The sequence below is a fragment of the Mirounga leonina genome, unplaced genomic scaffold (genome assembly GCF_011800145.1).
Source record: "Mirounga leonina isolate KUSES-001 unplaced genomic scaffold, KU_Mleo_1.0 Mir_151, whole genome shotgun sequence".
In the NCBI taxonomy this organism is placed as follows: Eukaryota; Metazoa; Chordata; class Mammalia; order Carnivora; family Phocidae; genus Mirounga; species Mirounga leonina.
In genome coordinates, this window is record NW_023270377.1 from 70009662 (window position 1) to 70030652 (window position 20991).

The 20991-nt window shown below is 36.6% G+C and overlaps 1 protein-coding gene across 2 annotated transcripts in view; it reads left to right on the forward strand.

Annotated features, from left to right (window-relative positions):
* The window catches only part of LOC118012409 (lymphocyte antigen 75), a 130371-nt gene that overhangs the window by 43214 nt on the left and 66166 nt on the right, over positions 1–20991 (forward strand). For both annotated transcript variants that reach the window (XM_035007938.1, XM_035007940.1), the window contains exons 16-25: positions 2420–2534; positions 6715–6750; positions 7117–7292; positions 7921–7991; positions 8263–8342; positions 8934–9073; positions 11600–11705; positions 11933–12093; positions 19228–19357; positions 20476–20702. In XM_035007938.1, coding sequence (XP_034863829.1) covers positions 2420–2534; positions 6715–6750; positions 7117–7292; positions 7921–7991; positions 8263–8342; positions 8934–9073; positions 11600–11705; positions 11933–12093; positions 19228–19357; positions 20476–20702 — 1242 coding nt within the window. The remainder of the gene's footprint in view (positions 1–2419; positions 2535–6714; positions 6751–7116; positions 7293–7920; positions 7992–8262; positions 8343–8933; positions 9074–11599; positions 11706–11932; positions 12094–19227; positions 19358–20475; positions 20703–20991) is intronic.

Consider the following 20991-nt stretch of genomic DNA (forward strand, 5'->3'; position numbering starts at 1 on the left):
GGAGCTTGCTTCTCCCTCTGCCTGCCGCTCCCCCTGCTTATGCTGTCTCTCTCTGACAAATAAATAAATAAAATCTTAAAAAAAAAAAAAGTTTTTGACATGAACCAAGGAGGGTAGGAAGAAGATTCATCTTAAGTCAGATTTCAAGATGCAGCAAATAGGACCAGAAGACATAAAAGAACAGTTAGGCATGTTCCTTTGCAAAATTCATTCAGTTACTGATTCTGTAAAGTAGTCCAAGCAGTCTGTGATGCTCTGTGGGATACACCAAAAACAAGGTGTAAAACAGTTGTCTTCACAGAACTTACGTCTAGTAGGAGATAGGTAAACAAGCAATTACAGGAGCTATGACAGGTGAGGTATAAGTTTTATACAAGAACAAGAGTGTTATGGGAGGTAATGATGATGATTAACACTGGTAATGGTGTTGATGGTGGCATCAGCTAACACTTGTTAACTCATGAGCTAGGTACTTATTATTTCACTTAGTACTTACATGACCTTGTGAGGTACAAATTCATTACAAATTCATCTTTTGAGGAAGAAATTTGAGTTCTAAGTATACATGATTACAGAACTGAAATTTAAACCCACGTGTCTGGGTCTACCCTGCTGTATGACTAGGTGTTTCTAGAAATAGAAAGGGTACTGGTTTATGGAGAAAATACTACATTTTATTTAGATATTTTGAATTCAAGCTAGTAGTAAGAAATATCCTATAGTAAGTTGAAATCAAAAGACCAGAGTTGAAGGAAAAATGTATATTAAAAAAAAAGTGCAAAGGACCAAAAGTGGATTTAGGAGAACTGTCAATGCATAAAATGTAAGATGAGGAAGTAGGAGACACATAGATTATATCTTTGCTATGCAAGCCCAAGAAAGAGATTCAAGAGAGTGATTGTTCAGAAATGCTGCAGGAAGCTTGAGACAAAGAACTGAGAAGCCCACTGGAAAGCACTATTTTCAAAGCAATTGTTCTAGTAATAAACTGCATAGTATCATGTCATTTTTATAGAATTCTCGGCTTAACACATGAGAAGGCGAAAACTTAGAGAAGTTTGTAAGGTTTCCAGAACACTGATGCAAAAACTATGTTCTATGTAAATAGAGTTCTTATGTGTAAAGAGATTAGAAAATCTACCAAAAAAAAAAAAAAAAAGAAAAGCTAAATAAAAGAGACACTGATGCAGCTTATGTCAGGAACAAGGCCAGCCAGGGCAGTGTTCTAGAAGGAGAATCTCCCCTTAATACCCACCAGAATCTTGGCCTTAAGAGAAAACAGACCAGCCCTTTATCTGATATGTCATTTGCAAATATCTTCTCCCATTCTGTCGGTTGCTGAGCGAAGTAAGTCAATCAGAGAAAGACATGTCTCATATGACCTCACTGATACGAGGAATTCTTAATCTCAGGAAACAAACTGAGGGTTGCTGGAGTGGTGGGGGGTGGGAGGGATGGGGTGGCTGGATGACAGACATTGGGGAGGGTGTGTGCAATGGTGAGCACTGTGAATTGTGTAAGACTGTTGAATCACAGACCTGTATCTCTGAAACAAATAATACATTATATGTAAAAAAAAAAGAAGAAGAAGATAGTAGGAAGGGAAAAATGAATGGGGGGGGGGGAAATCGGAGGGGAAGATGAACCACGAGAGACTATGGAGTCTCAGAAACAAACTGAGGGTTCTAGAGGGGAGGGGTGTGGGGGGATGGGTTAGCCTGGTGATGGGTATTAAAGAGGGCATGTATAGAATGGAGCACTGGGTGTTATGCACAAACAATGAATCACGGAACACTACATCAAAAACTAATAATGTAATGTATGGTGATTAACATAACATAATAAAAAAAAAAAGAGAGAGAGAGAAAACAGACCAAAAAGTGATGGAGATTCCTCCTAGGTCATGCCCTCCCGTTTCCTCTCTTGCCTGCTTAGTGGCTGGGGTTTGTAGAGAGCTATCTCGGATCACGCAGAGGAGGTTAACATCCTAGCAGTGCAGAGCAACACCAGAGCAGGAACCTGGCCCTTGATGTCAGACTCTTATGTCCCATTTTCACAGATCTGCTTTAATCAAAATCTGGTGTTGGGAAGCCACTGAAGTAAACATTTTTTTTTTTTAGGTTGACCTTTCTCAGATTTAAAGGTGTAATCTATAATTTCATATCAGCAAAAACAGAAAAAAAAAAAAAACCAATAATTTACATTTTGGATATAAACATGACCTTATGATATATTTCCTGTATCAGCCCCTTTGAAGATTCTTGATTAGGCTGTTAACTATTTAAACACTGTGTTCATTCATAAACAAATGTCTTGGGTGCTAGGGCTAAAATAGATTAAAGACTATAGGGCTTACACTTTAAGGTTTTATAAAGCTGCATCAACTTCAAAATATTCTTCAATCCTCTTCCTCCTTTAGGTCACTCAAAGTCCAGGGCGAAGAAGCTGGTATTTCTATGATGACAGAGAATTTATTTACTTAAGACCTTTTGCTTGTGATACAAGACTTGAATGGGTATGCCAGATTCCAAAAGGTAAGTGGTAGTTATTCCTTTTCACAATCTTCTCATGTGAACAGTATAAATGCCAAGCCTAAAGTACCTAAGAGAGCATTTTAGTCTATAATTATAACTTTAAAAAGCCTATGAAGATGTAGTTAATACATTAAACTCCATCCTGCCTGACTCCTACCCCAAGTACAAGGCTGGTTTATTGAGATTAGATGGTACTTTCCTCTTTGATCATGAAAGAATTTGTATAGAAGATAAAATTTAAGATGAATTTAGAGAGATTAGATTTTGGAATGAAAGATTATTTCAACTAAAAGAAGACACATAGTGGAGGGAATCATTTCAATTTTTATTTTGATGCAAAATGAAGGACAAAATGAAGATAAGCTTGGGGAAAATGAGGCAAAAGTCAAGAAATCAAAATTTGGCAGGTCTCTGTAACATGTAGAAGCAATTTGCCCTGAACTGCAAAACTGGTAGTAGTTTATGGAATTCAAAGTCAAATTCAAGAAACCAGTTAGCTTGATAGTAGAGGCTTTGGTGATAAAAAGGAGAGAAAGGAGAATAAAGAGATACCATTTTACTTAGCTTGTTACTAGGAAAATGTTAAAGAAATATTAAGGAAAATGTTAAGATTTTTAACAGCCAAATTATTTCTTAATAATTTTAAATAATTTTATTGGATATATTAAATTAATTAGTGGTAAATGCACAGAAAGCTCTAAACTAAATTTCTGAACCGAATGTAGATCACTGAAACTACATGTATATCCTCCTCTAAGCTCTCAAAGAATGCAGAGGTTTCCTTCATGCAACTACCTATTAGAAGATTGTTCTTTTTCCTTAAAAAGGTTACCACCATATTGCCTTTAAAAGACATGATATCCAACACAGTAACTGGTAAGTCTCTTTCACAAAGGCAACTGGCAGGCCATTAATAAAAGAGGAAAATGTGTGTGTGTGTGTGTGAGGTTTTTCTAAGGGAGAAATTATACCTCAGTTATTTCTGATTATTTGATGAAACCTAAAAGAGGAACAAAGGGAAACCAGTTTGGGTTCCCTTTAAACAAGCAGGGCGTAACTAACATAATAGCTAATTTGGATAATGCCTCTGATTTGAAGCAGAAATGGTGATGTTCCCATTAGTCTTTGGTGTTTGCTAACATGGCACAGAGAGTGTCATTGCTCCCTCCAAAGTGCGCCCTCACACGGTAGCTGCCACCCCACCCCCATGGCTCCTGTTTGAGTGGTGGGGCAGACCCAAGAGTTCACACCAGCATAACCATAGAAATTACAAACCAGTAACCACAGGAAATATTCCGAAGAGCATGTGGTTGTCTTTTTTTCTTTTTATGTATTTTTTCATTTTAAATGAAAAAGAAGGGAATTCACTAACTTAGCAAACTTAAATCTATTAACTAACTAAATAGATCTTCTAAATAATTGCACCCCTGCTGTCCCTGTGCAGAAACAAAATTTTAAAACTAAAGTACTTCCTGTCTCAGCCTGTTCACAGTTGTTTGAAGCCGTCAATGATTGTTTGATCCAGAGTTTAAAGGTTATGTAAACTCCCCTTTGATAGTCCCTAAATTCTAAGTTACAATGTGTCACATTCACGTAGCTGGATATTTAGTTAGTAGAGCCTCCAGAGTCTGCTCAACTGGATATTTCTGTATTAATCTGTATTTTTCTGGTTTTCTGAAAGCAGTTTACTTCTTCAGTAGCCTAAATCACTATACTTTTTCTCTAGCTCTTGCCTTTTTAAAAAAGACAAAAGATTCGTATGATCTGGAGAGAAACCAGAGTATTTGCCTTTTTTATTACCTGACCCAATTGGTTCTAATTAGTTCTCTTCTCTAAAAGGGATGTTCTGACAAGCTAAAATTTTTAAATAGCCATAACCACTATAGATATATATAATTTTAAAATTATATTTTTCATTGAAAAACACTATCAAAAATAAGGCTTATAAAAATATTTTTAGGAAAATCACCTATAACACCACTATCCAAACACAACTGTTTTTATATTTCTTGATACCTTGTACACACATACATAAGCTTGTGAAAAAAAAAACCCAACCTTGCACTCTGTTTTTCTCACTAATTTAAAGAAATTTCAAGATTAGACATAGGTTCGTCCAAAAAACAAATGAACAGATGTTTTTAATTTTTTATTTAAATTCAATTTAGTTAACATATAGTGCATTATTAGTTTCAGGGGTAGAATTTAGTGATTCATCATTTGTATATAACACGTAGTACTCATTACCTCAAGTGCCCTCCTTAATGCCCATCACCCAGTTACCCCATTCCCCCACCCACCTCCCCTCCAGCAACCCTCAATTTGTTCCCTATAGTTAAGAATCTCTTATGGTTTGCCTCCCACTCTGTTTTTTATCTTATTTTTCCTTCCCTTCGCCTATGTTCACCTGTTTTGTTTCTTAAATTCCACATATGAGTGAAATCATATGGTATTTGTCTTTCTCTCACTGACTTCTTTGACTTAGCATAATACACTCTAGCTCTACGTTGTTGCAGATGATGAGATTTCATTCTTTTGATGACTAATATTCCATTATATATATATTACATATATATAAGATATATATATATAATACCATATATGCAATACCAATGCCATATATATACATACCACATCTTCTTTATCCATTAATCTGTCAATGGACATCAGGCTCTTTCCATATTTTGGCTACTGTGGACATTGCTGTTATAAACAGTGGGGTGCAGGTGCTCCTTTGAATCACTATTTTTGTATCCTTTGGATAAATACCTAGTAGTGTAATTGCTGGATCATAGATACTATTTTCCAGAGTGGCTGCACCAGTTTGCATTCCCACCAACAGTGTAGGACGGTTCCCCTTTCTCCACATCCTTGCCAAGATCTTTTGTTTCCTGACTTGTTAATTTTAGCCGTTCTGACTGGTGTGAGGTGGTATCTCATTGTGTTTTTAATTTGTATTTCCCTGATGCCGAGTGATGTTGAGCATTTTTTCATGTGTCTGAACAGAAGTTTTTGACAAGATTACAAACAAGAAACTATGCATATTTTTAACTGATTTAACCCATTGTTGATAGAAATTATCCAATATACAAAGAGCTGACTCATAGAGAGAAACCAAAGATGTTGGATATATAGGCAGTCCTCTGAGGAGGGTCTTCTCTGCAGTGGGCCCAGACAACAGCAAAATTAAGAATAGCTATTTTACCCTGTAATTTCTAATAGTCATCAAACTATGTCTTTGCCTTGAAACCAGTATGACCTACAACCAGAATGAAAAGGGAGAGGGAGGCAACTAGCATCCTGTGGGAGAGGGGAGCCGAAAGTAACTAGCATCCTTGTGGAAGAGGGAAGCTGCTCAGCCCTGGAATTGTCTGGGTGCTTCTGTTGAGGCAGCCTTAAAGTGATTTTCACAGTCGTTGTGAGTTAGGTAGTGGAGTCTTGTTTTTTTTATAGAGTAGAGAGCTGAGTCTCAGGGAGCTAAGCAGCTGATCCAAAGTCCCACAGCAGTGAAGGTCTGGGGGCATTTGGACCCTGACCCACCCAACTTCAGGGCCCATAATTCTTTGTAAAGTACATATTTTCTCTGTTTCTGATGAAGAATTCTGGGTGATTTTTATTATTTTTCTCCCAGTTTTGTCTCTCACCTCCTCAAAAGTTTCAATACTCTATTACTGTACATTGTTTACAAGGATGCCTTGGGGGACAATGAACTCTACTGACCCAGGTTTATAGAACAATTATTCAAATTGCATTAGATGGAAAAGTAGTTCCTGAATAACCTCATCCTGCAGTGATGATTATCTTGGTGCCTATTCCTTAGTGCTTCTATGTAATGTATATAATATACTCGTTTACTTATTTATACTTTCTAATTATTAGCCATATTTTATCCATCTAGTCTTCCTTTGTGGCTTCCGTGATATAAGATAGAAAACTGCTAGGAATACTTTAATAGTTAACAGATCTGCCTTTTTGATTGCCACTAAAGCAGCTTTAGCTTAGGCCCCACAAAATTCAAACTGAAGCAATCATAATATGAAAGGAAATGGTTTGGCCAGAAATGGTAGAACTCAGCAATCCTGCAAGTGCTCTTGAGTTAGATTAAAGGCACTTACTTATAGTATGACATTATCTGTAATTGGATACTAATCTTGAGCCTTTTGCTTTCTTTCTTATACAGGCCGTACTCCAAAAACACCAGACTGGTACAATCCAGGTAAGTTAAGAAATCTGAAACTTGGCCAAACTGCTTCTACCTTTTCAGTAATGTACTTAGTTAATTATTTAAGCCCAGGTCTAAGTGCCAGCTTCTCTATCACATCTTCAAGGGAGATGAAATACCTCCAGGCAGGAAAGTTGATTGGCTGGTGTGGAATGAGGCTTTGGGGCTGATTTGTTCCCCCGTGAGTACAGGAGGGTGGCAAAGTCTCTGGCTCAGCAATCCTTGGTGCTTGGCAAGCAGCACTGCCCTGGCCAGAGAGAGCCAATAATCTAAATGGATTTATAAATAGTTTTGAACATTAATTCATGCTTAGAAGGTGCAGTTTGATCTGTGCGTAACTCCAATATTCTTTTTCTTTAGAGCGTGCTGGAATTCATGGACCTCCGGTTGTAATTGAAGGGAGTGAATATTGGTTTGTTGCTGATCCTCACTTAAACTATGAAGAAGCTGTCCTGTATTGTGCTAGCAATCACAGCTCTCTGGCTACATTGACATCTCTTGCAGGATTAAAAGCCATCAAAAACAAAATAGCAAATGTAATTTGAGAGAATATATTTAAAATCTTTCTTATTTTGATATTTATTCCATTAAAAATGATTTCAGAAATCTTGCCAAAATCTACAAAAGTTAAATGTTCCTTTCAAGTAAAATTTGCCTAACAACATCCAAATTCATCGTTTCATGTTAGAAAAGTTAAATAGAACTGCATGTTTTAAAATATTCAAGATTAATTATAAATGTCAATTTATAAAATGAACACAAATAGATAATATAAAATATTCTAATTCTTTGTTAAATTTTGTACTAGATTTTTGTTTCTTCTAATAACTAACTTTGTAAAATAGCTTTTTGTAGGAAAAATAATTTTATGTTTTTAAATTTATAATTATTTGCAAAAGAACACTATATATCCAATTAACGTATGCCTATAACTACAGTGACCCTATTTTCTGTATGCAAAATAGCGCATAGTGTTATACGAAGAGTTTTCAGCTACTTCTTTGATGAAAGGACCTGATAATTTAGAGACCAAAGTCATGGAATGTCTGGAAATTTTAGTGGTTGTGGTTATGGTGGGACTGGCTATTTAAATGAAAACTCTTTCAGAAAACTGAGCACATATAAGCATGGGTGATTTTGTTGGTTGGTTGGTTTGTTTTTCAGATATCTGGTGATGAACAGAAGTGGTGGGTGAGAACTGCTGAGCAGCCGGCAGATCGTCGTCGTTCTATGTAGTATGTGACACCATTGATGTTGCCTTTGTAAAGGCATTGGAAAGAAGCAGTCCCAAATTCCCCTTTAGAAAATGCTATTTATAGTCTGTTTTGAACATTAATCCATAAACTGCGTGGACTACAGAAACCAAGTCCTTTTGCATATTAGCATCAAGAAAAAAGTGGTATAAAGTAATGGCGTAACATTAAATTTAGAGTTAAAATTACAGTAGAAGACAGAATAGAACATATAACTACGTTATGAGCTGTGAAATCTCTCATTTTCTTTCAGCTCACGATATCCATGGCCTCACTTTCCTATAACATTTCGGGAGGAATGCCTGTGCATGTCTGCCAAGACTTGGTTTAGCGGTAAATTAATTCCAAATCCTTTAATGTTGATTATGTAATGTGTGAACTTCAGGTTCAATTACTAGCTTACCCTTGCTTTCCTTTTGATTATACGTTTGGTTGCTTCATCTTCTTTTGGTTTATTGCTGATGACCATGGCTCAAATTCCAAATACAAATAGAGGTGCTTTTCACTGTGAATATTTTGACTTCCTTTATCCTGCACAGTTACTTAGAAATAAACTTACCACTTTCATCACTGATAAGCATATAGACAAATTTGCAAAGATAAACAGGTAGCAATTCTAAATATAGTCTAGGTCTCTTTTCCCTTCGTTAGGCTTTGCTTTCAACCTATTTCCCACCATCAGGAACTGTGGTGGTAACTGTGGTCCTTCCACCAAATGTGTGCATTTTTATAGGCAATGCTGGTATGCTATAGCCTACTGATAAGAGTAATGACAGAAAATAGAAATGGCTAGAGTAAAAAAGGAATATATTTTAACTGTTTGGGAAAGATCAATTGAAAGATATTTTCTTTACTACTGGATTGTTTTTAAAATGTGCTGAACAGAAAATTCTCACCCCTGTAATCTTGCTTTTCATTTCTCAGACTTAAATAAACCAGCAGACTGTGGTACCAAGTTGCCCTTCATCTGTGAAAAATATAATGTCTCTTCATTAGAAAAATACAGTCCAGATTCTGCAGCTAAAATACAGTGCTCTGGGGATTGGATTACTTTTCAGAATAAGGTAAAAAGAGAATTGCTACCTTGTACAAATGATGATTGCTTTCATGATGGTTGTATGGCCTGTGGCAGAATTGCAGCCCATCAGATAACTTCACTAAGAAAGCCTCTGCATGTTTCAGTAACTCACCTGATCCTCTACAGTGCCAGAAACCAGGTTAGCTCTCAAATTAGTCATGCCTACAGGTCTTTCATAGTACTGTGTTCCTATTCTGTGCTAGTAAACTTAAATTGCTGAAGTTGGTTGGTCAATGGATTATAATACTTTAAATAATAAAACTATCTCTATAGCATGAAGGAAACTGACAATTTCTGGCTGATATATTTTCCACTTGAAAGAAAGCATTCAGGCAGCATCTACCAATTAAATTAGACCAGCATTGCTGTGGCTGAGGTCAAAGAGGTTGCTGCCTGCGTTCTCCTCAAGGATTTTGATGGATTCCTTTCTCACATTTAGGTCTTTCATCCATTTTAATCCCAAAGATACAAATATAGTGATCCGAAGGGGCATGTGCACCCCAATGTTTATAGCAGCAATGTCCACAATAGCCAAACTATGTAAAGAGCCTAAATGTCCATCAACAGATGAATGGATAAAGAAGATGTAGTAGATATGTACAATGGAATATTATGCAGCCATCAAAAAATGAAATCTTTCCATTTGCAATGACGTGGATGGAACTAGGGGGTATTATGCTAAACGAAATAAGTCAATCAGAGAAAGACGTGTATCATATGATCTCACTGATATGTGGAATTTGACATACAAGGCAGAAGATCATAGCGGAAGGGAGGGAAAAATGAAACAAGACGAAACCAGAGAGGGAGACAAACCATAAGAGACTCTTAATCTCAGGAAACAAACTGAGGGTTGCTGGAATGGAGGGGAGTGGGAGGGATGGGGTAGCTGGGGTGATGGACATTGGGGAGGGTGTGTGCTGTGGTGAGCGCTGTGAATTGTAAAAAAAAAAAAAATTAGACCAGCATTTCCCAAACTATTTTGGGGGCTCTACACTACACATATGCTAACAAAATGTTAATCATTGATCTTGCCTTCAAGGGTGTTTAATGATTAAATAGATTTGGGAAATGCTACGTTCTGTATCTGTGTCTTTGAAATGCATAATCCATATTGATATATTTATCTCTTTGGAAATGCATTTGGCTGCTAAGTAAGAGATTGCTATACTATGTTAAAACATCTCTTCTCTCACACAAAAGACGTTTGATGGTAAGTGGGCTGGGGCTGGTATGGAAGCTCCACCACATCTTCAAATCCAGGCTCCTTTTTTCTTTTTGCTCTGTCATCTTTAACATAATAAAGCTTCCAAGCTCAAGTTCAGGGTGTTCTGTCTAGAGTCTTTTCTAGAAGCCACCCAGTGACATATAGCTCATTGGCCACTCTAGTCTCTAAGGAGGCTGAAAAAAAGCATTTTGTAGAATGGTTCAAAGAACACTATTTAGGGTGTATCAATCCACACTAACATGATCATCATATTGAAAAGAAAAAGGAAGATATGTGTCTGACAACTGAAAGCATCTGCATTGAAGCTAAAATAGTAAGGACGTATTTTGGCTTTTTAAAATTAGAACAATCTTGGGGCACCTGGGTTGCTCAGTCGTTAAGCATCTGCCTTCAGCTCAGGTCATGATCCCAGGGTCCTGGGATCGAGCCCCACATCAGGCCCCCTGCTCAGCAGGAAGCCTGCTTCTCCCTCTCCCCCTCCCCCTGCTTGTGTTCCCTCTCTCACTGTGTCTCTCTGTCAAATAAATAAATAAACTATTTTAAAAAATACAAATATTATTAAAAAAATAAAAAAATAAAATTAGAACAATCTTTTTTTCCCTCCAAAGATACTGGGACTAAATTAATTTACATAGTTGATGTAAATTTGAATTAAAATATCCTACCCAAAGAAAGGGGGATGAGGGTTGGGGGGATGGAGTAACCAGGTGATGGGTATTAAGGAGAGCACATATGGTGATGAGCACTGGGTGTCATATGCAACTAATGAGTCATTGAATACTACATCAAAAACTAATGAAGGACTATATGCTGGCTAATTGAACATAATAAAAAAAGGGGGGATGATTTTTTTTTTAAATGTGTGTTTTTATATAAGGAGGTGATGATTACGAGTACAGCCTTTGAAATCAGATGGAACAGAATCTAAGTGCTGACAATACCACTGTCTGGCTATTTTACCTATAGGTGAAGTTACTCAACTGCCCTGTGCCTCGGTTTCCCCATTTGTTGTGAGAATTAAATGAGATAGTATTGTGCAAACTGTTTAGCACATAGGAAGCAGTAAATGGGAGATTTTTTTTTAAAAAAATAGTTTGACTAATAGACCACTCCTTAGTTGTTTATATTGAGAGTGTAGATCTGCATTTGTATAGTACTACTTTGTTAATTTCCATATCTCACAGACCAAAAATTAACAGCCCTCTAAAACATGAGGTGTTTACTTCCTATGTGAGCTTTCCTGTGTCTGGAATTTTATGCTTCATATATGTTTTTTGTTTGCAGTGTTTTCTAAAAATCAAACCAAAGTCTCTCACATTTTCCCAAGCAAGTGATACTTGTCGCACATATGGTGGCACCCTTCCTTCAGTGCTGAGCCAGAGAGAACAAGGTAACGGAATTGTTTTGGAAACATGTATTATTCTGATCTGGGGACCAAGGTAGTTCTGAGAGGCTTTGGGGAATTAGCATATTAAAAAAATCTTATTAAACTACTTTGTTACAGAATAGGCGAAAGAGTATCTTTGTAGGTAAGCAAGAGGTATTCAGTGACATTTTTAGTGTATCTTTAATTTGAATAAGTCAAATGCTTTAAAAAAAAAAATCTCTTTTTGACAGATTTTATTACATCCTTGCTTCCGGATATGGAGGCTACTTTATGGATTGGTTTGCGCTGGACTGCCTATGAAAGGATAAACAAATGGACAGATAACAGAGAGCTGACATACAGTAACTTTCACCCATTATTAGTTGGTGGGAGACTGAAAATACCAACACATGTAAGTTTTTTTAATGGGAAATCTATATAGCTCAGGGCACCTGGGTGGCTCAGTCAGTTGAGCATTGGACTCTATTTCAGCTCAAGTCATGATCTCAAGATTGTGAGATCAAGCCTTGCCTTGGGCTCTTGCTGGGTGCAGAGCCTGCATAAGATTTTCTCTCTTCTTTTCCTTCTGTCCCCACTCCCACCTCTGCTTGCATGCATATATGTGTGCATGCTCTCTCTCTAAAAAAGAAAAAAAGTCTACATAGCTCTGTGAAATACCCAACTCTTCTATAAATTACTGGATTAAGAACAAGGGTCTGTTTTATGTTCTTGTCCTCTAAAGCTGTAGGGAAATCTTTCAGGGAACAAAAGCTACTGAGAGCAAACCCGAGCAGATTACTTAGCCTGGCCTCTGGCAAGGGCAGTGCAATTCTGCCTCAGGCAAAGACATCTGAGAATCACTGCAACAGGCCCCTCCCCCAGAAGATCAGCAAGAACATCCAGCCAAGACCAAGTTTACCAATCAATGAGAACTGCAAAACTCTAACACTAGGGGGATCCAGCACATAGAATTCATGGCTTTTCCCATGATTCTTTAGTCTTTCAAAGTTAATTTTCTTAATTTTCATTATTTTTTCTTTTTCTATTTCTTTTTTTATTGAAATCTCCTTCTTTTTCAACCAACATCTTATCAATTCCTCTTTTAAAGCCTTTATTAATTTTCATTTTTACAGTCATATTCTATCCCTTCATTGTATTTAACCTTATGTTTTGTGTATATACAAGTTTTTCTTTCTTTAAAATTTTGGAATACAGTTTCTCCTAACAGACCAAAATATACCCTAAATCTAGTGTATGGCTTTGTTCTGCCTGATCACATTCTCTCCATCTTAAAAAAACTTTTTTTCTTCTCTTTTCAACCAACTTCTTATCAATTCCTTTCTTAAAATCTTTTTTAATTTTCATCTTTACAGTCATATTCCATCCCTTCCTTGTATTTACCCTTATTTTTGTACATATGTAAGTTTTTCTTTCTTTAAAATTTTGGGAGGCAGTTTCTTCTAACAGACCAAAATACACCCAAAATCTAGTGTATGGCTCTGTTCTATTCAACAGCCTGATCATATTCTTTTTTCTTTTTCCTTTTACCCCCTGGTTTCGGGTCTCTTCTGATTTGTTTAGTGTATATTTTTCTGGGGTCGTTGTTCCCTTTTTAGCATTTTGTTCTCTCATTCATCTATTCTTCTCTGGACAAAATGACAAAACGGAACAACTCACCTCAAAAAAAAGAACAAGAGGCAGTACCGACTGCCAGGGACCTAATCAATAGACATTAGTATGATGTTGGAATTAGAGTTCAGAATGATGATTATAAAGATACTAGCTGGGCTTGAAAAAAAAGCACAAGATACTAAAGAATCCCTTTCTGGAGAAATAAAAGAACTAAAATCTAACCAAGTTGAAATCAAAAAGGCTATTAATAAGGTGCAATAAAAAATTGGGCTCTAACTGCTAGGATAAATGAGGCAGAAGAGAGAATTAGTGATATAGAAGACCAAATGGTGGAGAATAAAGAAGCTGAGAAAAAGAGATATAAACAACTACTGGATCCTGAGGGGAGAATTCAAGAGATAAATGATACTATAAGACAAAACAATATTAGAATAATTGGGATCCCAGAGAAGAAGAAAGAGAGAGGGGGGCAGAAGGTATATTGGAGCAAATTATAGCAGAGAACTTCCCTAATTTGGGGAAGGAAACAGGCATCAAAACCAGGAGGCACAAGGAACCCCCCCCTCAAAATCAATAAAAATAGGTCAACACCCCGACATCTAATAGTAAAACTTACAAGTTTCAGAGACGAAGAGAAAATCCTGAAAGCAGCTCGGGACTGTAACCTACAATGGTAGAAACATTAGATTGGCAGCAGACCTATCCACAGAGACCTGGCAGGCCAGAAAGGACTGGCATGATATATTCAGGGCACTAAATGAGAAAAATATGCAGTCAAAAATACTATATCCAGGTAGGCTGTCATTGAAAATAGAAGGAGAGATAAAAAGCTTCCACGACAAACAAAAACTAAAAGAATTTGCGAACAGCAAACCAGCCGTACAAGAAATCTTGAAAGGGGTCCACTAAGCAAAGAGAGAGCCTAAAAGTAACATACACTAGAAAGGAACAGAGACAACATACAGTAACAGTCACTTTACAGGCAATACAATGGCACTAAATTCATATCTTCCAATAGTCACCCCAAATGTAAATGGGCTAAATGCCCCAATCAAAAGACACAGGGTATCAGATTGGATAAAAAAAGAAGACCCATTGATATGCTGTCTGCAAGAGACTCATTTTCGACTCCAGATTTAAAGTGAGGGGGTGGAAAAACAATTTACCATGGTAATGGACATCAAAAGAAAGCTGGAGTGGCAATCCTTATGTCAGACAAATTAGATATTAAAGCAAAGACTATAATAAGAGATGAGGAAGGACACTATATCCTACTTAAAGGGTCTGTCAAACAAGAAGATCTAACAATTTTAAATATCTATGCCCCTAACATGGGAACAGCCAATTATATAACCCAATTAATAACAAAATCAAAAAACACATTGACAATAAATACAATAGTAGTAGAGGACTTTAACACCCTCCTCAGTGAAATGGACAGATCATCTAAGCAAAAGATCAACAGGGGAAAAAAGGCTTTAAATGACACACTGGACTAGATGGACTTCACAGATATATTCAGAACCTTCCATCCCAAAGCAACAGAATACACATTCTTCTCTAGTGCCCATGGAACATTCTCCAGAATAGATCACATCCTGGGTCACAAATCAGGTCTCAACTGGTACCAAAACATTGGGATCATTCCCAGCTTATTCTCAGACAGCGATGCTTTGAAACTAGAACTCAATCACAAGAGGAAAGTTGGAAAGAACTCACATACATGGAGGCTAAAGAGCATCCTACTAAAGAATGAATGGGTCAACCAGGAAATTAAAGAAGAATTTAAAAAATTCATGGAAACAAATGAAAATGAAAAAACAACTGTTCAAAATCTTTGGGAGGCAGCAAAGGCGGTCCTAAGAGGAAAGTATATAGCAAAACAAGCCTTTCTCAAGAAACAGAAAAGGTCTCAAATACACAACCTAACCCTATACCTGAAGGAGCTGGAGAAAGAACAGCAAATAAAGCCTAAACCCAGCAGGAGAAGAGAAATAATAAAGATCCGAGCAGAAACCAATGAAATAGAAACCAAAAGAACAGTATCAACGAAACTAGGAGCTGGTTCTTTGAAAGAATTAAAAAGATGGATAAACCCCTGGCCAGACTTACCAAAAAGAAAAGAGAAGGGACCCAAATAAAATCACGAATGAAAGAGGAGAGATCACAACCAACAGCAAAGAAATACAAACAATTATAAGAACATATTATGAGCAACTATATGCCAGCAAATTAGACAATCTGGAAGAAATGGATGCATTCCTAGAGATGTATAAACTACCAAAACTGAACCAGGAAGAGATAGAAAACCTGAACAGACCCATAACCAGTAAGGAAGTTGAAGCAGTAATCAAAAATCTCCCAACAAACAAGAGCCCAGGGCCAGATGGCTTCCCAGGGGAATTCTACCAAACATTTAAAGAAGAATTAATACCTATTCTTCTGAAACTGTTCCAAAAAATAGAAATGGAAGGATAACTTCCAAACTCATTTTTATGAGACCAGCATTACCTTGATCCCAAAACCAGACAAAGACCTCATCAAAAAGGAGAATTACAGACCAATATCCTTGATGAACATGGATGCAAAAATTCTCACTAAAATACTAGCCAATAGGATCCAATAGTACATTCAAAGGATTATTCGCCACAACCGAGTGGGATTTATTCCTGGGCTGCAAGGGTGGTTCGACATCCGCAAATAAATTTGATACAATACATTAATAAAAGAAAGAACAAGAACCACATGATCCTCTCAATAGATGCAGAAAAAGCATTTGACAAAGTACAGCATCCTTTCTTGATTAAAACTCTTCAGAGTGTAGGGATAGAGGGTACATACCTCAATATCATAAAAGCCATCTATGAAAAACCCACAGCGAATATCATTCTCAATGGGGAAAAACTGAGAGCTTTTCCCCTAAGGTCGGGAACAACGGCAGGGATGTCCACTAGCACCACTGCTATTCAACATAGAACTAGAAGTCCAAGCCACAGCAATCAGACAACAAAAAGAAATAAAAGGCATCCGAATTGTCAAAGAAGAAGTCAAACTCTCATGCTTTGCAGATGATATGGTACTTTATGTGGAAAACCCAAAAGACTCCACCCCAAAACTGCTAGAACTCATACAGGAATTCAGTAAAGTGGCAGGATATAAAATCAATCCACAGAAATCAGTCGCATTTCTATACACCAACAACAAGACAGAAGAAAGAGAAATTAAGGAGTCAATCCCATTTACAGTTGCACCCAAAACCGTAAGATACCTAGGAATAAATCTAACCAAAGAGGCAAAGAATCTGTACTCAGAAAACTATAAAATACTCATGAAAAAAATTGAGGAAGACACAAAGAAATGGAAAAATGTTCCATGCTCATTGATTGGAAGAACAAAGATTGTGAAAATGTCTATGCTACCTTGAGCAATCTACACATTTAAGGCAATCCCTATCAAAATACCATCAACTTTTTTCAAAGAAATGGAACAAATAATCATAAAATTTGTATGGAACCAGAAAAGACCCCGAATAACCAGAGGAATGTTGAAAAAGAAAAACAAAGCTGGTGGCATCACAATTCCGGACTTCAAGTTCTATTATAAAGCTGTAATCATCAAGACAGTATGGTACTGGCACAAAAACCGACACATAGATCAGTGGAACAGAATCGAGAGCCCAGAAATGGACCCTCAACTCTATGGTCAACTAATCTTCGACAAAGCAGGAAAGAATGTCCAATGGAAAAACGACAGTCTCGGGAAGCCTGGGTGGCTCAGATGGCTAAGCGTCTGCCTTTGGCTCAGGTCATGATCCCAGGGTCCTGGAATCGAGCCCCACATCGGGCTCCTGGCTCAGCGGGGAGCCTGCTTCTCTATCACCCTCTGCCTCTCTCCCTGCTCATGCTTTCTCTCTCTCTCTCTCTCTCTCTCTCTCTCTCTGTATTTCTGTCTCAAATGAATAAATAAAATCTTAAAAAAAAAAAAAACTAGAAAAAAGTCTCTTCAACAAATGGTGTTGGGAAAATTGGACAGCCACATGCAGAAGAATGAAACTGGACCATTTCCTTACACCACACACAATAATAGACTCAAAATGGATGAAAGACCTAAATGTGAGACAGGAGTCCATCAAAATCCTAAAGGAGAATGCAGGCAGCAACCTCTTTGACCTCAGCCACAGCAACTTCTTCCTAGAAACTTTGCCAAAGGCAAGGGAAGCAAGGGCAAAAATGAACTATTGGGACTTCATCAAGATAAAAAGCTTTTGCACAGCAAAGGAAACAGTCAACAAAACCAAAAGACAGCCAACAGAATGGGAGAAGATATTTGCAAATGCCATATCAGATAAAGGCTAGTATCCAAAATCTATAAAGAATTTATCAAACTCAACACCCAAAGAACAAATAATCGAAACAAGAAATGGGCAGAAGACATGAACAGACATTTCTGCAAAGAAGACATCCAAATGGCCAACAGACACATGAAAAAGTGTTCAACATCGCTCAGCATCAGGGAAATCCAAATCAAAACCTCAATGAGATACCACCTCACACCAATCAGAATGGCTAAAATTAACAAGTCGGGAAATGACAGATGTTGGTGGGGATGGAGAAAGGGGAACCCTCCTACACTGTTGGCGGGATTGAAAGCTGGTGCAGCCACTCTGGAAAACAGTATGGAGGTTCCTCAAAAAGTTGAAAATAGAGCTACCGTACAACCCAGCAATTTCACTACTGGGTATTTACCCCGAAGATACAAATGTAGTGATCTGAAGGGGTATGTGCACCCCAATGTTTATAGCAGCAATGTCCACAGTAGCCAAACTATGGAAAGAGCCAAAATGTCCATCAACAGATGAAGGGATAAAGAAGATATACAGTGGAATGGATAAAGTATATATACAATGGAATATTATGCAGCCATCAAAAAAAAATCTTGCCATTTGCAATGACGTGGATGGGACTAGAGGGTATTATGCTAAGCGAAAGAAGTCAATCAGAGAAAGACATGTATCATATGATCTCACTGATATGAGGAATTCTTAGTCTCAGGAAACAAACTGACAGATGGTAGTTACACTTGGGGTGGGCATAGCATAACAACATATAGAGAAGCTGAATCACTATGTTGTATACCTGAAACTAATGTAACATTGTGTGTCAACTATACTCAAATAAAAAACTTAATAATAATAGGAATACATATTTAGCTCTATAAAAACTTTTACTCATTTCCCTTGTGATAGTCATATTATTCTTAACTATAATTATTTTGTTTCATTTTTGGTTCAATGTTTATTGTGTAGCATGTATGTATGTGTTTTTTAAAAAATCTGTAGCTCCTAGGATAAGCTTGTCTTATTTTTCTAAGTGTGTGATATGTTTCAAACATACAAAAAATATAGGAACGCTATACTTTGAGTAAATTTTATATCTAGTATTACTGATTTGTGGTCAGAGAATGAAATCTAAATAGATACTTTTATTTATGGTTGTCTTTATAGTGACTAGTATAGGATCAAAGCTTTAAGGTGAGTTCTCTATTGTGTAGTATTTACAGCTTGTCATCATAAAACTTTTATAAACATCTAATAAATCGAATTAATAATCATTACCTTTTTGCTTTGACATGTGAAGAATGATAGCAGAGTGTTACTTTTACCAGTTTTTCTTTATCTGTTTGCAATTTATATTTAATAATATTGCCATTGTTTTGTTTTATAATTTCCAAAGTTAGTTGCCCTTTGCCCATGCTTTGGAAATTTTTGAGGGTTTTCTTGTGATTTCACGGTAAGCTCTTTAATGGAATTTTTTATAGGAAGAAAAATCCGATTTGGAATATAAAGTTCTCCTGCTAGGATCTTCAGACAGTTATAGTTTCATGATTGTTTGTACATGTTTGCCTTTTTGTTTAGATTTTTGAAGAAGAGTCCCAATACGACTGTGCTTTAATACTCAACCTCCAAAAGTCACCTTATACTGGGACATGGAATTTCACTTCCTGTAGTGAACGCCACACTCTGTCTCTCTGTCAGAAATATTCAGGTATAAATTATTATGTAGGTAACTATGGTACTTTATGCTGTTAGATATATACAGTATTTTTCACAAAAAATCTTATAAATGAATTTATATTAATTTGTAAACATAGCTTCCCTAAAATTTCAACATGGCTAAATCCATATTGGTTCAGTGAGTCAAATTATCTCAAATGGAGTGTGATTTTTTTCAATTATCATTGGTTTACTTAATTAAATACCAAAATTAAGTATCAGTTGGAATTTAATAGGAATTGCCTAATTATAGTAAGTTATGGTTGTTGTTTTTTCTACTCTGACATTTTTCAGTTATTTGTTTCCTGGAGAAAGGAGAAAAAGTGTAATGTTTTTAATTGACTTTGGTAAACATTCACACTTAAGTTTATCACACACACACACACATAAAGGTATGAAGCATTATAAATGGATCACTGTGTATACCTTACTGTAACCCAAATAAAAATAAAATGTGCACTTAAAAATAAGAATCATCCATATTTTCAAAAAGATATTTTTAGAAGGTAGTACACTGTTTTCATTGATTACAATGTTTTTAACAAATGATTAAAAAGAAAAAAACTTTGTCATGTAACGAGAACCTCAAGTAGATAATCCATGTACTTCTAAAGAAATTTTTGTTAAACTATGCTCATTTGTCTCATACTGTTTAGGAACTGCTTTATTCAGAAAAAGTACTGTAAAGCAATAGTTCAGTACAGCCTCTTGTGGGTTGTTTTGTACATTTCTTTCATTGGAGCTCTCCCAGATGAAAACTTTGTAAGGGAACACCTAACACTTTCTCTTGTTGAAGGAGTTTAAACAAAGGAGGTATTTGACACCAACCTGAAATGGTAATCTTATCGAAAGCTACTTTTACTTACAGCTTTTTTTCCTTCCTAAATCAGATCAACAAAAACAGAATTTTGTTCTAATTTTAGAAAACAAATTTTGTGGCTCACACATATTACCTAAGGTACACAGCAAGACATACCTAGTTCTCCTAACCAAAATCTAAAATAAATGAATAGATTAGTAATATCTGAAGTACTCATTGTGGAGAAACTTGAAGATCAACGTCCCATGACTTGCCGGGTGGGTGATTTTTTGGTTTTTTTTTACACGCAGAAGTTGAAAGCAAACAGACCTTGCAGAATACTTCAGACACAGTAAAGTATCTAAATAATCTGTACAAAATCATCCTGAAGAATATGACTTGGTTTGATGCTCTAAGGGAGTGTCAGAAAGATAACATGCAGCTGGTGAGCATCACAGACCCTTATCAGCAGGCGTTCCTAACTGTACAAGCAGTTCTTCATAACTCTCCTTTATGGATTGGACTCTCCAGTCAAGACGTAAGTTTTCAGTCCCAACTGCCTGGATTGGGTGATGGAATGTGAAATTTTTGTTGCACACAGCATTTCTCATATCAGACTAAAAGAACCTGGAGATTGTAAAATCTTACTCCAGTGAGTAAGTGGATTGAAAGGACAAGTGAGATTGAAAGGACATTATTCCCTTCATGAAGTGTGTAATTTTTAGTGGCCATCATCTTTCTACTGTTGAAAGATCTGGTGCTTTATCGTTTAGATGAAGAAAAAGTTCTAGTGGACATATGTAGCTGATCACTTCTTTTTATTCTAG